This window comes from Tympanuchus pallidicinctus, unplaced genomic scaffold, assembly GCF_026119805.1.
Source record: "Tympanuchus pallidicinctus isolate F22 unplaced genomic scaffold, pur_lepc_1.0 scaffold1, whole genome shotgun sequence".
Taxonomy (NCBI): Eukaryota; Metazoa; Chordata; class Aves; order Galliformes; family Phasianidae; genus Tympanuchus; species Tympanuchus pallidicinctus.
This window is the reverse complement of record NW_026294618.1, coordinates 70,377,948-70,390,657: the sequence shown is the minus strand read 5'-3', so window position 1 is coordinate 70,390,657 and position 12,710 is coordinate 70,377,948. Positions and strand designations below refer to the sequence as shown.

The window sequence follows — 12,710 nt, the reverse complement described above, 5'->3', positions numbered from 1 at the left end:
GCCAAAAGTCATCCCACTAACACTGGAGCATTCGACAGCAGTGGAAGTCACCTGTGCCCTTGAGACTGAGCAGATGATGGTCAAAACAAAGAGGGGAAAAAATACAAACCCTTTTTGGCAAAATATTTGAATGCCTTTTTTTTTTTTTTTTTCCTTAGAAACAGACCCTCAGATACTTGAGCTCAAACAAATAGGAATTCACGTGCACTTTACAAATTCTGTAGGTCCAATTTATTGTGATCTTAAAGCTCTTTGAACTCTTTAGCTCTTCCAGAAAATTCAACCATGCTAATAATTTCCTACAACTCAGCTCCTTTCCTTCTATTCCTGAGGCCTGTATGAAATGTTGTAATTTAGATGTCATTAAAAGATGGAAATAAGTTGCTGCTTCCATTTGGAACTTAGCCATATTTAGGACTATACTCCACAGATTTAATGCAATGCTAAACCACACTTCCTGGCTATAGCATTTCCTTTCATCCCATAATCCCACAAAAAACTGAAATCCTGCCATCTTTTTCAGTACAGACATCCCTACAAAGCTGTGGATCTAAGTTAGGTTCCCTCTCCTCTCTTTCCTAAGAAAGGCCTCAATTCTCAAATCAACCTCAGGTTTGCTTTAATGGCTTGCAAGGTCATTTGTTTTCTTTGAAATATGTTTTTTCATGTACAGCAAGACCCTAACTGCCTCTTATGCTTATTTTAGCATGCCAGCAGCAATCATTTAATGACCTATTCCACTAACTGCCATTGGTCTCACAGATGAAGTGGCTGTAATGAACAGACAACAAAACAATTTGTTCCCTACAAGAACCAAAGTAACAGAGGAATGTGTACAGCAACTTGAATACACACAGTTCAAATTCACAACGACTAAATATATGATGATGTAATAGATGAAGACACAGAGTAAACATCAACAAGGTCAGCTGAAAGACATGTCATCTTTTTGGCATAAACAACCATTCCTAAAGCTTGCAGCTGCTCCGCCTACGTTATGCAAGTCTTCTACTGTAAGTAAAGCTGAGCATTCAGTCTCACCGTTAAGGCAACTATCTCAGAACAGCAACCCATTCCAGAAAGTAAGCCTCTCCTCTAGCCGATGACCCTCTTTCAGGGCATCTGCTGCATTGTCTATACCATTCCTGTAAATATATCTGTATTTCATAAGCTCCTTATTACATTAACATTTTTCAGGGAAAAAAATGTTTTGGTAAGTGACATAATATTTGGGAATGCATCTTCCATAATCACCCAAAACCTTTTCTGAGGTTATATGAATCTTTCAAAGACAGGATAAGCAAGTTAATACAAAGAAGATTTGATCTTCAGTAGATAACAGAGTATGCTTGCACATAGTTATAGAGGGGTGCCTTGCATTTTTCAAGAATTTAACTTACTCTTTTTTAATGGCTTTCTGTTGTTTTGGGGTAGCAAACCAATTTAATAATCCCTTTACAAAAGCTACATGAGATATTTTCATATGCATTTGATAACATCAGATAAATTCACTTACAAGTTTTTTTTTATTTTGTTTTGCATCATACATGCCTCTTATAAATTACAAAATGTTTTGGAAGTAATAATTAGTCAAAAAAATGATGAAGCAGAGTTTAAGAAATTGTCTGATAGTCACATCCCTATTGATATGTCATTCTCAAAAGCCACAATTTGCTTCAATAACACGTACAATTCTACAAGTGTCATATTGCTGGTGAGTCTGCATGGCTGACATTCACCTTTATAATCTGAAGATGAAAAAGTCACAGAAACACATGCTAGCAAGACCTCCACCTATAACTTCAGAAGACTTCCAGCAGCCCAAATGAACATGTCTATATAAGAATAGTGCATTTTTCTGTAAGTTAAATTGTATTAATTCTTAAGAATTTCCCCAACAGTAACCAGAAGAAAATGCTGCTTGTGGTGGAAGCACACATGCGATAGTTCCCCTGAATATTTCCGCAGCTTCTGAATTTTTCCAGCTCCAGGGATTTCCAGAGCATGTTTTTTGTTGTTGTTTGCTTGCGTGTTTAGTCCAGCCTGCCCTTGCTGTCACTCTGCATCCAGAACATGCCTTAATGAAGAGAGCTTCATGCAATAGACACCTGAACCATTAGACAGTGCACACCATAGAATCATTTTCTTTGGTTTGTCTGGAACCTGAATCATTGTATGCCCCTTTGTTCTTGTACCAGGAGAGATCTCACACAGTTCATCTCTATTTGTATTTAACTACCCTCGTGCCATCTCATCCTGTGCAACCACTGTGCACATGAAAGCTTACGTGTGCTTAATAATGTGCGCTTAAATGCCTTATCATAAAATGGCTTAGTTCAAAAGGGATCTTAAAGATCATCTAGTTGCAAACCCATTTAAAACTCACAACATACCACGTTGATAATTTAGAGAACAATTAGAGAAGCAATTTCCATATTTTCACCCTAAAATTTCAGCGGTAGGCACAAAGTCTACCATTTTATAATGTGAAGCTAGAACTGTTTCATTCCCACGTAAATCACAGTAATATTATCTATACAGCAATGCCTATAACGCATTTCACTATAACACTATGAAATCAGTTGAACAAGGCTTATCCAGCTAACTGGACAGCTAGACAACTAGAGAATTCAAAAACCCTTCCTGAAGCTGGCGTGTCCAATAGTTTGCCAGGTTATGATCAGATACTTAAAAATATTTCTCTTGTCCAGGAGGTCACAATGGCCTTCACCCTGCAGTTTAACTTCATCAACACCTGTGGCTACAGTCGTAGACTGCTCTTACCCAACCGCCTCACAACACGAGAGGGGAAAAAAAACAAAAAAAACTTCCCACATAGCTTGCACATCTGAAATCCTAGATCTAGTACAAAGTGTTATTAAAAAAAAAAAAAAAAAAAAACATTTATTCAAGGCAGAGTAATAAGTATTAAATTCATATTGTTATGCATGTCAAATTCAAGCCTTTGTCTTCTGTGAGCTTTCACTTAGCATGCCTTACACACCAGCATTTCAGGACACAGCAGTTAGTATTTGCATCACACTTTCAAAAGTGTGCTTATTCAGGCAGAGGCAGAGTTTGGAAACAAGATCATTTCTAGTTTAGATAATTTAGTAATTCTCAATGTTAACTCAGCTGCATCTGTTACAAGGTCAAGGTTTTAGAGTTGGACATTAGGACAGCATAGAAATATCTCAGCAGGTCGGGGGGGGAAAGAAACTCTGGAGACTCACTTATTTGTGACAAGGCCCTTTTTTTCAGACTTTTATTACAAGTGCTCTATTCTACACCACCATCACCAGCATTCTGCTGCAACACAACAGGTGCTTTGTACGTTGCCATAGCATATCCAGACTAAGTCTGGTCTTGTTCTTTACTGCCCCTGACAATGTCTCAGGAAGTTTAATGAACCCTAGCATGGCTCCTAGCCATCCAAAAATCAAAGCCTTTTCCCCAGGACTTACTTCTCCGGTGGGCTACTACTAGTAAGGAAGTGAAGGCACTTGGCAGTGTTGGAGGGGGTGCATAAATTAACACCCACAAATAACTGTGGAACAGTATATTCTGCAATAACCTAATTGGAAAGGCTGTAAATCTTCATTTCTACTTGTTCCCAACATCATATCTGAGTTATGCAGATAGCACATTACTTTGCTTTCTGTTCAAATTTGCCATACATCAAACAAACCCAATTCATCAAATTCATTTAATTCTTCACGCCTTAAAAATCCCATTGCACCTGGAGATGTTCCAATCACCATACAACTCCCTCAAAAAAATCAAAATCAAACAGAAATTCTGACTAACACTAGACTGATAGGATGGTATGGTATCTGCAGCAGAAGCTTAAAACTCACAGCACAGGGGTCTGTATAATCAGTGAATATACAGATGTTATAATTAAGAAATATACAAGAAATATACAAGAAATAAACAAGTTACCACACTAAAGAAGAATGGCTGGAAAGCTTGCCCTTGTCCTGGGCTCATTGAGAAGACTCCAAGAGGAGGGATCTCCAAAAGAGATTCTTCCCCGGTGGTAGTCAGCTCTTAAATGGGGTCTAGGAGACGTGAAGCCAGGCTCCATCCCTTCCAGTAGCACAGGAGAATTGCCTTCACCTGTGCTCCCAGGGCTGACACATTGCTTGCGTCAGCTGGTCAATCAGAGGTTCAGGGTGTGATTCAGCAATTCCCATACAGGGTCATTTTGTACACTCCCACTGGCAGCCTTCAGTCTCTTAACATTTTCTGCAAAGCTTGCTATTGCACAAGAGCAATAGGAATTGAAATTTCCTGTCTTTACCTTTCCATTGGTGCTTATCCCTACCATTACTTTAAAAAAAAAAAAAAAAGCTAACAGGAACTTTTTACTACTCTAGCCATCTCTCACTTTCCATAGGTGACAGATAAGAAAGGAATGTCCAAAAAAGTCACACACACCAAAGGCAGCACAAGGAAATATGTGAAGGTCAGACATGCCTACCCAGCTATGAGTACTCCCAAGTATGGTCAGTTGGTCTAGGGACATGAGTGGGGAGGGACCAAAAGGAAACCTCAGAAGAAAGGAGGAGTTAACTGATTCAAGGCAATCCCACTTTGCAGATGAGTTTAACAAGTAATTGAAGGTTCATAGAGGTCTCCAATAAAAGTATCTTAAGGAATTCAGCCAGATATCATCCAGCAATCAGCAATAAGTGTTATCAGCTCCACATAGAGGGCTGGCACTGAAAGTCTTTCATATTAGCTTTCAAGTTGTAGCTACAGCCACTCAGCACATATTTAACCCCCAATTACATGAAAATTGTGCTACCATGCCATCTCATGCCATCTAGCAGTTTCTGTCCACATTCAGTTATCTATTAAGCAGGCAATAATTGAAAATAGAAGGCTCCACTCCCCTGAAAAGCATATACCTGAAGTGTAAGACAAGAGCAGCAAAATCAATTTCTAGTTGTTGGTTGAATTAATAGTCTTACTGCCTCCAGAGTCACATTGCAAATGGATGACAACTTTCTTATTTGGAGTTAATATTCCTAAAGAGAAAGGGAAAGATAAATCTGTCCTGAATATATAAATATATATATAAAAGGCTACATGTTTTTGCAAGTGAAAAGTAAGCAGATGGGCTGTGTAGCGAGAAAGCCGTGTCACTCAGTCAGTGGGTACTGTCCAGATAGCATATCAACACTTCTCATGAGCTACAACCATCAGAATTCCATGCCTCAAACTGCAATTCAGCAAGTACTCTAGTCAATTACACATAACTGCTTATTTTGTTCTGATTTCTTTGTTGCTTGTTTGTTTGTAAAAGACTAGCCAGGCTGTCTGGGAACAGCTTGGCTGCATCATGGACTGAGAAAGAGTCCTGCTATCAGAGGAGGGGTAGCCTGTGGTGTTAGTTTTAGACAGCAGATGGCTGGGAGTAGAGAGCTTCCAAGCACATGGCATGCCAAAACTTCAGCAATTTTCTTGTACTCAGGCAGCTTCCAGAAGCCCAAAATGTAGTTGAATCTTTCTACACTGGCCAAATTAAAAGAGGACATAGTAGAAACCCATAAAATACTGCTGCTTCCTAAAAAACATTTGGGCTGCAGATATTGCGCTACTAAAGTAAATTCCTCTTCAATATTGACTAAGGGATTAAAGATAAAGAAAACGTGGGTGCATTTTCTAAGTGTGGGCATGAACCAACCAATAGCAAGATCCTGTTCTGCTTCAGGGAGGCATGGTAGACACTGAGCAACAGAGCTAAACTGAGAGGACTCATCCAAAGTGCATCCAGAAGTTGCTGACCATGCGTGTGCTACACCTCTAGTAATAACCACTACATTTAAACATAAACTCAGGGTTTTTCCTGCTGTCTGACAGCACGATAAGGAGTTTCACACCTTTAAATTGTAACTAACTCAATTCCTTTTTCAATTCTGTGAAATAAAAAAGAACAGACACGACGAATAATAAATGGATATGGATATTTCTAAAAAAAAAAATGTACAATTTCATTTTCAGACTGGTGTCTTAAACAAAGAAACTCAGACAAGATGGAAGAGTTGTGAGGTTGCTATTCTGTTGCATAGAAAATCAGGTTTAATTTATTCACACACTTCACACAAGCACTTGCTTTCCATAATCACCCAAAACCTTTTCTGAGGTTATATGAATCGTTCAAAGACAGGATAAGCAAGTTAATAAAAAGAAGATTTGATTCTGATTATTTGCTTGAGCAAATTATCTTCTCCCCCACCCCCTTAAAAACTTTATTCCAGTAAGATTAAAAAACAAACAAACAAACAAAGGTGTCCACCATCTTCTACCTCATCAGCAGCATCACAATTCATGCTTTTTTCAATATGCAGCTAAGTTTAAGGATTCTACTTCTGGAAGTACATGCTATCCTAACTATAGGACACATCCAAGGCCAGATTGGATGTGGTCCTGGGCAGCCTGATCTGGTGGGCAGCAGCCCTGCCCATAGCAGGGGGTAGGGACTGAATAGTCTTTAAGGTCCCTCCAACCCAAGCAACTCCAGGATCCTCATTCTTACAAAGCTAACTTGCATTCATTATCTGTCCCATCAGGAAAACTGCTTGTCAAGAAAACATCTTATTCCAAGTACAGTAAAATTTCATCTACAAATAGTTCTATTAACAAAAAAAGAAAAAAAAAAAAAAAAAAAGAAAGAAATGAAAAAGAAAAAAGCAAGATACCTGTCACCCGCTTGAAAGTCAAATTGGTTTAAATGTTTTAAACCAACGATTACAAATAAAACTTAACTAAAATAATACTTTTCCTCTTCAAAACACAAAGAAAAAATTGGAAAGACCAACCTAAAAACGAAAACAATAGTTGTGTGTATACTTATACCTGAAATAACACCAGGGCACATGAGCCAGTACTGTAGTTCAGCAGCTAGTCTCAGTTTTGACACTGTATCACCAACCCCTCTGCCATCTGTACCATGTGAACTTTGGAAGTTGGGAAACCACAGGAAAAGGGCTTTAAAATGCTTAGGCAAAAGATTTGCACTGAGCAAAATACATTTGCTTCTACTGCAAGCACAGCTCCCACAGATACAAAAATATACTTTTTTTTCCTCCTGCATTCAGCAACATGTTTAACCTTGGAGTTGCCAAGCTCCATCAGAAATAATAAGCCGTGACAACATTCCAAGTGATCCTTGGTGAACAGACTGATTTTTACTACATGCTATGCAAAGCAAAATGCTGTTATCATGTTCCCATGGTATAGTACCTGCTTGGAAAATATACAGTAATGTGGCCATCAAGAGGAGATCACAAGTAAATACAGAAGCAACTAAGCTACTTCCAGATATTTAGTCACCCAGAGGCACAGAGTGAGAAAAAAAAAAAAAAAAAAAAAAAAAAAACCCTGATGTCTCATATCAAAATTATGTGAGGATTGAGGATGATGTTCATTTCTTTATATATGTATTTGACACAAGAAACGTCTGTGTTTAAACAAAACACATTCAGTGAGCATGAAGAGAGGAGTTTGGTGGCATCCGGCAGGTCTCATAGCACCACTCTGATTTGGTGACCTGCAGCAGAGGAGCAGATGTGGGACAGGAGGGAAGACTCTGCTCCCAGCTGAGCCTCTGCTGCTTTCAGGGTGCAAACATACAGCACTGCCAGAAAGCATGGGAATAAACTGCACTTATTTGAATGACTGATTAAACCCTCTAACCACGGCAAGACTTAAGGAAGGCACAGAACACAAACAAGTAATGGCAAAGACATTTCTGCTGTGCTCCTCCTAAGCTTGAGGGGAGGAAGCTGAGGCTTATAGCATTTAAACAAGCTCTCATGACTCCCACAGACAGTGGAGGGTTGTGGTTCTAAACATCCCTCACAAAAAAAATATCATCTCACCTTCAAGAAATAGGTGATATATCCTTAGTCCCTACCTGTTTGCAACAAGGTATCTGTTTATGGCTGTGCAGCGGGAGAAACTTCCTGTTATCTCTGAGTCTGTCTCTTGCACCATAAGGGAAAAGAAAATAGTGCACCACTTCTCCTTCTCTATAGGTGCAACATTTTAATTGCACTTCAGATTCAAGATTTACTAGAAACTATGGCAACTCTCCCAAAGCTCTGTAGAGCAGGAAAGCATTCACGTCATTCAGATATTTGACTTCAAGATGCTACGTTTGCAGGAACACACAACGTAGCATTATGCATAGCTGTGCACATTTAGCTATTTCATTCCCTGATAGCAGTATTTGGCAATAAAATCCCATTTAAAGAGGACTAATTTCAAATTTCAGCTGAACTAAAATTGGTACCGGGCCAACCTGTAAGCTCTGTAATAAGCTTTCAAACTATACTTTTACACCACTCAAGTCTTTGTATTCTTCTAAGAGCAGGGGCTCTTTAGTTCTAAACACAAAGGTGGAAAGCTCAGGAAGAGGAAGGAAGTATCACAGCTCCAACTCTTCTTGCAGAGCCACAACTTCTCCATATATGTCTTTCCCAGGAGATAATCTGCCTATGTTTCACAGGAGAAAAAACTCAGAAGTCAGTTCAGGTGTCAGGATAATAATGAAAAGTAGTTTCACACACATTAAAACGGCTGATGGTTATATTAGAAGAGGAGCTAAGACCAATAAGACAGAAAGTAGGTCAAGGACTCGAAAACTGAGGAGAAAATTAAGGATACACGGTCTCATTTTACACAGTAACATGGCATTTTCTAGGAGCACTTGCATCAAAGATAACGTTCCACTTCTCAGAGATGCAGGAGCCCAACACAAAATCTTTCAGGTGCCTCAGTATCTAGACACGTAACGTAACAAATGCTTTCCACCCATATGAGCCAGCCTTAGCAAAAAGAGAACAATTTCACCCTCAGATACTCCTCTTCGCCTTTGTCCTGGTCCAGCTTTTATTCTGATCAACGAGATCAGTTTTCATCCAGACCATTTTCCTGAGGGAAATAAATAGAAGGCTGCCAATTGCCCTCCATGCTACCCGTGTGAGAATCAGGGTGGAAACTGGAAAGGGTAGTTGATAAAAATCAGGGATAACATAACAGTGGTCCTGTTTTGAATAGACCAAACTAGCAACCAGGGAGACTACCCAAGAATTCTCTGTGCAAAGCTAGAAAACTACAGGGCATCACACTCCGATCTTAAGCCTGATATGTTTGTTTGTTTTTAATTGAATTATATGAGTACCCAGTGAATTCTGGCTAAAAATCTGAAGGAACCATATGCACTTATTATACAGCTCTCAGAAAGTCTCCTACCAGAAACTCAATCAAAAGGTACATAAAGAATAGTAAGCATACCATAGTTAAAACACATATCAATAACATCTATTCAGTTTGACAGAGATTAAACCAATGAATGTCTACAATATGCTCAGCTGATAACATAGCTAAAGGTTTTCCCCTTTGGGAAACATCATACTAGAAGAATGACTTGTGAGACTAGCAGACTTTTTTTTTTTTTGTCTCCTATACTGACAAGGCTTTGAGAGGCCAGCAGAACCACCTACTCCCCAGACGCTGTTAAAACACATTTGAGTTACCTTGGTTATGTTCCCTCCCTCCCACGTCTTTCAAACCCCATGGTAAAACTGCACAGCTCAAAACATTAATTTTGATAGGAAAGCTGCAAGTTGGTCTGCTCTCCATTCCCCAATAAAAACCTGAGGAAAAATACGAAGAGAAAGGGTAAAACTGTATTTTTCCACCTGCATTCTCTGAATTATCAATGCAGCTTACTGAAACACTTGCAGTACTTTCCAAACAAAGATAAATCTGCTGGGAAGAATTTCATCTAGGATGAAACTTCAAGATTGTCAAAATATGATTATCTGAACACAGACTGCCATACCAGAAAATAATAAGAAACCTGAGATGTTAATGGATGCTCTAATTATTAACACACAGCTTATCAGAAGTGCCAATCCATTTGAAAAGCACTACTCAAATATAGATACTCGACACCAGATGTATCATCATTCTTTAGGTGCTTTTTATTCAACTCAGTGGACATCAAGTTAATCCCACAGGACAGTATCATTCACTTTTATTATAGCTACTGACCTCATTTTTCTGTGTTAGAGCTCTGCTGTAGTGTCATGACTAAATGTGGCAAGCAACAAATCACACCCTGTCAGCAGCCAGGGCCTGTCCTTTCTCTTTTCAAAGCTTTAATTCATTTCTGTATTTTTTAAAGTCATGCTGCTTCAAAACAGCTGATCCAGATGGTGGCTATTCGCATTTCAACCTTCCCACATGGTGATGTTGCTCAAGAAAATAAAAACTGTTGCTACCTGCTGCTGACCTACTTCTCTCTATTTAATTTGTTTCCTGCCACATTATAGAATGAACAATAGAGTTCATTGAACTCATCTTCCATACCTAACCACTGCAGTGTAAAAAATACAAAATAAAATTAACTGGGGGAGGAGTGAAATGAGAGGAAGCAGCATGATTCAGGGGAGGAAGGAGGGGGCAACTCTCACCTCTATCATAATCATCTGCTTCTATTGCTTTCTGCTGAAGCCTCTGAATCCGTAATATCATGGATTTTACCTGTGCATAGAAAAAAAAGTTAGTTATATAGAAGTTACATGTAAGAATCACTATTAATCTCTACATCATATAAATCTACAGAATTACTATTACCTCACTAGAATGACCTTGAGAATTAAACCTCACATTTGTTAAGTAGACAGACCTACTGAAATCAGCTGAACTGCAGCCACTTCAGTCAAGAATGGCTTTGGTCCAAACATCTACAAGGGACATCAACAGCTTTTCTTGAAAAGCAAAACAGATTGTGTGATCATAGGATATTTTTCACCCTTTTCCAAGTAAGGATTATTATAGGATTCTGTCAACCTAGCGTCTACTTCTGATCCCATTCTAACTCACTGTTCTGTTCTCTAGCCCACTTACCTTTGTGGCTATACAAGTTTTGCACAGACAACATCCAGAATTTCAGTATGCAAACAAAAAGAGAAATGTAGAATGGATATTTTGGATCAAGAATACTCAGATTAAGGCAGAGAGAACTGTGCTCAATTGCAATCAATGAAGTTTAATTAAAATATATTTTAAGCTTATCTAGAAAACACTGATGTTTGCATTTTTAGAAATGTCCATATTACAAGTGGGAGGGGTGAGAAAAAAAAACCCTATACCACATAGAAAGTGCCTTTACATACCAAAGACATTCTTATTAGGGTACAGTTTTCTTTCAAAAGAAAATGCTTCTTTCTAATGAATCTACATCTTTTACCAAAGTATTTCAGAAGGGCAGGTGTGCATCCAAAGGATATTAACAGTTTTTATTATATAACAAGAATTTGGTTAAAGGTATGCACTCCTTTCCTCATTGCCCCATTCCCATCACAGTCTAGCACAGTTACAGTTATAAATTTGAGAAGTGTTTTCTTACTTAAATTTACACTTGACCTGTACCAACAAGCCATTATCAGCACTGAGAAAGGTAAACCCAGAAAAAGAATCAACATATATCCTCATAGTCCAAAGCCTGAAAGTGCTTGGGAAAGCAAGAAAATTCATACTTGAGGCATCCTGCATGTACAAAAACTTTGCTCCTTCCTAAAGCACTTTTGTATTTAAATCTTTATAGTTAAAACTCTAAATAGCATACAGAAAAAGAGGTGCAGCTGTGTAACTTACTAGAACCATTCAGTTGTCACATCAACACAGTCAGTGCAAATCCAGCAAGACATGTAAATTAATTGCATCTCTTACAAATATAGTAGTGAAATGGACTGGTCAGAAAACATATATAAAAGGTATAGGCAGGAGGGGGGAAAAAAAGCTAGATTAATAGCAGGCTCTAGGATCCTCTGGAGGAAAAACAAATGAAAAAAACCAAACCACTGCACATAGTCCCTTACCCTCAAAATTTCTGTTGTTTTTGTTTTGTTTTCAGTAGTATTGTTTTTCACATACAGAAACATCAGTGTTTTTTCTCTGAGGCTGGCAATGAACATATAACATGTAGAAGGAACTGAAGAAGTACTGAATCCTCACCATAAATCGTTTTCTGTATTTTATGGCATATTTTTATAGAGTTCTAAAGAAGCTTACAGTAGAAATGGTTCAAATGACACTTTTTTCATATATATGATATATAACAACCATTTACACTGCGAATAGAGCATTGCTGATTTTTGCACTGTTTATTCCATCATGCACTCCCAATGGCAGGTCATTTAAAATCTGCTTGGGTACCGCAGTACAGCCATGCCCATGGCTAAGTGACTGATGGTGCAACAATCAAGTTCTCCTGTTTGCAGGCTAGAAAGACATTTGGAGCTTGACTGCTGAAGGAGGTGCTTCAGATCAGAACATCCTAAACCTGTACCAGGTGATGAGTACCCTCTTTTTTTTTTTTTTTAATTAAAATGAGTGCAGAAGAAGCACAGTTTTAACAGCTTTGGTACTGTCTCCTTTTTCTGACTACAGTTGTCTTTGTTCCCTTTGTGAAAAGTTTGAAAGTTGCTCATTATCATTGCAATAGGAAGGTGTTTCAAATTAAACACACAGGACCAAGAGAAAGACATCTGAAGGCGCAATTCCCCAATTCTCCATTCAATGAATTAATGAATACAGAAATTAAAGATAGCAATGTTTCTTTGTGCCTATCAAATAAGCAGACTGAAAAAGACAGAAAATCATTTTGTATTTTTATTATGTCATACATT

The 12,710-nt window shown here is 38.3% G+C and overlaps 1 protein-coding gene across 3 annotated transcripts in view; it reads right to left on the bottom strand.

The window, feature by feature from the left end:
- The window catches only part of DISC1 (DISC1 scaffold protein), a 278,866-nt gene that overhangs the window by 245,027 nt on the left and 21,129 nt on the right, over positions 1 to 12,710 (bottom strand). For all 3 annotated transcript variants that reach the window (XR_008204742.1, XM_052675558.1, XM_052675567.1), the window contains exon 3: positions 10,491 to 10,560. Coding sequence is in view for 2 of the 3 variants with exons in the window: in XM_052675558.1 (XP_052531518.1) it covers positions 10,491 to 10,560 (70 nt within the window). In the remaining variant the exon portion in view is untranslated. The remainder of the gene's footprint in view (positions 1 to 10,490; positions 10,561 to 12,710) is intronic.